The sequence below is a fragment of the Streptopelia decaocto genome (genome assembly GCF_964273445.1).
Source record: "Streptopelia decaocto genome assembly, chromosome: 2".
NCBI lineage: Eukaryota > Metazoa > Chordata > Aves > Columbiformes > Columbidae > Streptopelia > Streptopelia decaocto.
The window spans coordinates 2,281,924-2,285,926 of NC_138655.1; the positions used below are offsets into that span (position 1 = coordinate 2,281,924).

At 45.9% G+C, this 4,003-nt stretch overlaps 1 protein-coding gene across 1 annotated transcript; it reads left to right on the forward strand.

Annotated features, from left to right (window-relative positions):
* Positions 1 to 893: 893 nt before the first annotated feature.
* Positions 894 to 3,638, forward strand: LOC309436403 (lymphocyte antigen 6E-like; the record flags this gene model as incomplete). The annotated part of the gene is made up of 3 exons (XM_082045557.1): positions 894 to 945; positions 2,650 to 2,769; positions 3,481 to 3,638. 3 exons carry the CDS (start codon positions 894 to 896, stop codon positions 3,636 to 3,638), a joined length of 330 nt encoding a protein of 109 aa, XP_081901683.1.
* Positions 3,639 to 4,003: the final 365 nt, after the last annotated feature.

Here is a 4,003-nt window from a genome sequence, read left to right on the forward strand (position 1 = left end):
TTCCTTGGAAGCCCAAGTGGGACAGGCTGTCAAATGGAGGCCCCAGGAGGGATGAAGTTATCAGATCCAGCTCCACCCAAACTGTAAGCATGCAGAGAAATTGTAAAGACTGAGAACGTTTTATCTGACTGGCATCTAGCAGGACTTTGAGTTGGATGCTCCATATAAACAGGGGACAAATATGTTTTTACTCATTGCTCAGATGTTGCAAAGCTGGAAACTGACCTCCCGTGTCCCCTCTCCTGGATTTCAACCCCAAAGCCGTTGTTTTCTTGCTGCAGCTGCTCTCAAAACCATGAGGCAGAGCATTTAGGATTTTATAGATGGCAAGCAGCTTTTAAAGGGAAACAGGAAATTATAAGACATTTCCTGTTTATATTGCCAACCTTGAATACACAGTTAGATCTACCCTGACTGTAGATATTGGGAGTTCTCCAGGTCTAACTCTGAAATGGACTTGGCAATAATCCACCCAGATGAAGCCATTAATTTGTGCCACTTATTACTATTTTGCTTTGAGTAGCCGCCTTCACTGAACTATCTGCCCACAGATGTGGTGATCAGATTGGAGCCAAACAGTACAAAACCCCCACTCAGACATCAGTAGCACTGCTAGCCTGACCATTGGTAAATTAAAGTATTAAAAGCAATAAATGAAATGAATTACCTCGGTGCTTTCACTTCTCTTCAAGACCCATCAGACAAGCCTGAAGGCAACGCCGAGGTGAAAAAACAACCCACGTACATTCCTAGCCTCTCAAATAATACATGATCCCTGCCCACTCTTTCAAAATTGTTGTCTTCATCATCGCCCAGTCCAAACGCAGGGAAGATATATATCCTGTCCCCAGGTGAGGGTGCTTTTCCTGGGCTGTGGACACGACTGAGAGAAGATGAAGTCCTCCCTCCTTGCCGTGCTGGCTTTGGTCCTATGTGCAGTTCAAGGTGAGGTGTCATGGTTTGCTACTAGACAAAGAGTAGTTGAGTGTTTTAAAGTCAGGGAGGCCTCATAACCAGGGAAAGAAATCATGGGAGAGGGCGCATTGGCTCTCGAAGCTGAAGGACACAGTGGGTTTCTTATCTGCAGTCTCAGCCTGGATGTGTGAACGGTTTGTTTTCTTCAAGGAAATTTCTCTATAGACTCATGCACCACTGGATTTTTATGAAAGCAAGACAGAAAAAGGAAGCAGTTGCTACTGCCTTTGCTAAGTGACTCTCCAGCGAGCTTGTCTGGAGAGTCATTGGTGCAGGAATGTGGTTATTTCTAAATCTTGATGAAGAAATACTTCAGCCTACGATAGCACAACACATCAGCAGCTCCATGTGCCTGGTTTCTGCTCCAGTCAGGGACACCGTTTCTAGCAGAAGCAGTGGGATGGAGCCAGACCTACAACATCTGGCTTTTTGCAGCTGCCTGTTGGACACTCCTGATTTCTACCCATCTCAGAGACCCAACAAGCCTGCTGATTTCAGAGCTTTTGGGACGAAACTGGGGAATTAGGGAGAAGTTGGGTGGTGGGCTAAATGGGCTAAGCATCCTTGTTCTGGGATATTGGGTGGATATGTATATTTGCATATTATTTGCATTATAGGTTATGTATTTTATTTCACAGGGACATTGCAAATAAACTCAGAGCCCTCTTACGGTATATGATCTTATAGCTTCTATAGGTGAGACTTTAAGTAACCAGACAGAGTAAATGTTATCCTCATTTTGTAAAGAGAAAGAGGGTTTGCCAGCACTTGGATATTTGCCACATTGTCTGGTGCAGAAAAATAATTTATGGGAATAGTTATTTCCATCTCGTTGAGGCCTAAGAATACCTTTCTGCTATTTATCTTTGTCCACTTACCAGAACAGTTGTTCTGGCAAATTTCCAAGTGTTAACAAGGCCCAAGAGACAATGAGATTGTCAGTGCCAAGACAAAGACTGACCTAATCCGTGTTAGATAACCTAGGCAATAAAAATGAAATGTTAGACTATATGTGACTTAGGGATGAATTCACAGAGCAAAGAGTTAAAAAGCCTATTTGCCTTTTTTTTTTTTTTTTTTTTAATCCAGGTAATGGATATATATTTGAGGGCATTTAAGTCCCTCCCAAAGACACCAGCATAGGACACTGAATTTTTTAGGCTGTGGAGGTCCCAATTAACCCTATTCAACTGCCATGCCTACTGCCCAATTAGACTTTAGTCTATGTTATAGTCTCCATCAACTAGAAAGGGTGATGCCCAAGCCTTGGGACATCCCTGTAGACTCTTACAGAGGACCTTGTCCTTCCCAGCTCCCTGCATCACATCAAACCCAGTACCCTTGGCCCATCATGGGGATTGGACTAGATGATCTTTCGAGGTCCCTTCCAATCCCTAACATTCTGTGATTCTGTGACCATACTATTATTTTCAGTGTAGGGCAGGAAAGGCAGATTTGCACCATTGGTGCGTGTATGTACAGATGTGTTGAGTGTAAATGTGCAAGTGTGTGGACAGCAGGGTTGGGTTGGGTCTGGGTCTTGCAGCCCCATTGTTTTCAACAGACCTGCACCTCATGCATTTGAGAGTTAATGGAAAGAAAATGGTCACTTTTGCTGCCAGGACTGGTAGCCTTTTTGTCTCCATCTTCCATATCTTGTGTCTCCTCCTGCAGCAAATGCCCTTTATTGCTACACTTGTGACTGGGAACGAAGCAACTGGAACTGTCTGAAGGCCGAGAAGTGTTCAGAGGAGGATCAGTACTGTGTGACCAATGTTGGCTCTGTAGGAATTGGTATGTGCTCACTGTGTATCCTCCAACGAGGACTCAGGAATGAGATGTGGGGTTTTGCCTGGATTTTTTATGGTTGCCCTTTGTAGATGGATGGGCTGAGGAGTCACAGGGAAGGACATGTGGGAGGTGGAACCCTTGCTAGCTCAGCCCGGCTGTGCTGAAGTTCATACGTTTTGAAATCCTCCTCCCCATCACACATTGAGATTTTCCCCTTTAAGCTTTGTTTTATGCCTACTTGAAACAGGCAAGGGACACCAAGGAAGGACAAAAAGGATCCTTCGGGGGAAGAATAAATAAATTTGAACCTTGATTAGACAAGGAGATGAAAAGAAACAGGTAGCCAGGGTGGATAAGAAGGTCTAGAGAGATATAGAGGGGAATAAAATTATTTCAGTCAGGCAGAAAAGTCTGGAAATGTGCTTTCAGGCATGAACATTGTGTCATGGATGCTGTTGTACACCTAAGGAAGCCTTGACATGAGTGTCCATGCTGGGAGGTGCCAGATGCCTGTGAGGGACATTGAATACCTTGTGTAGCAGGTCACCAGCAATTACTGGGCTATGGTGGGATTGGGGTGGGTCTCATTGGCTGTGCTGGCCCTTGGGGCTGTTGGGGACAGTGGGACTCATTAGCCCATCTCCATCCTGTACAAGATGGAGGAACACTCAACAAACTCTCATTGCTAATGCTGCTCTCTCTTCTTTGGGCAAGGCTCTTTGTCTTTGTGGAAGAGGATCACCAAGAAGTGCTCCAAGACGTGCCCACACTACAACTTCCTCATAGGTCTGGCTACCTACACCTCATATTGCTGCCAAAGCTTCTTGTGTAACCTGCATGCGTGCCCAGGACCCAGGCTGGCTCGACCGTGAAATGGTAGAGGGTCCTGTGCCTGTGTCCTTCTTCCGCGGTGGTGGGATAAAGGGGCTTCTGAAGCCCTGAAGAGCACGCTCAGATTCCCCCAGGAGCGTATGGACACCGAGCATGCTACAGAGTAGATAAAGTATTACGGTCACCACCTTCTGCCCTGTGTTGCCTCCTAACCTGTAGCTTCTCACTTGCTTCTCATGCCTGAGCTCTGTCACTTTGGCAGCTTGATGGAGAAGTGGCCGTGCTATGTTTCCTGCAGCCTCAGGGAGGGAGATGCTGCTTCTGCATGTCCTGCAGATCTCTAGAAGGGTTTCTCCTGCAATCTTGCCTTATTTCAGGTGCAGCTGGGAGCCACACAGTGGCAGCT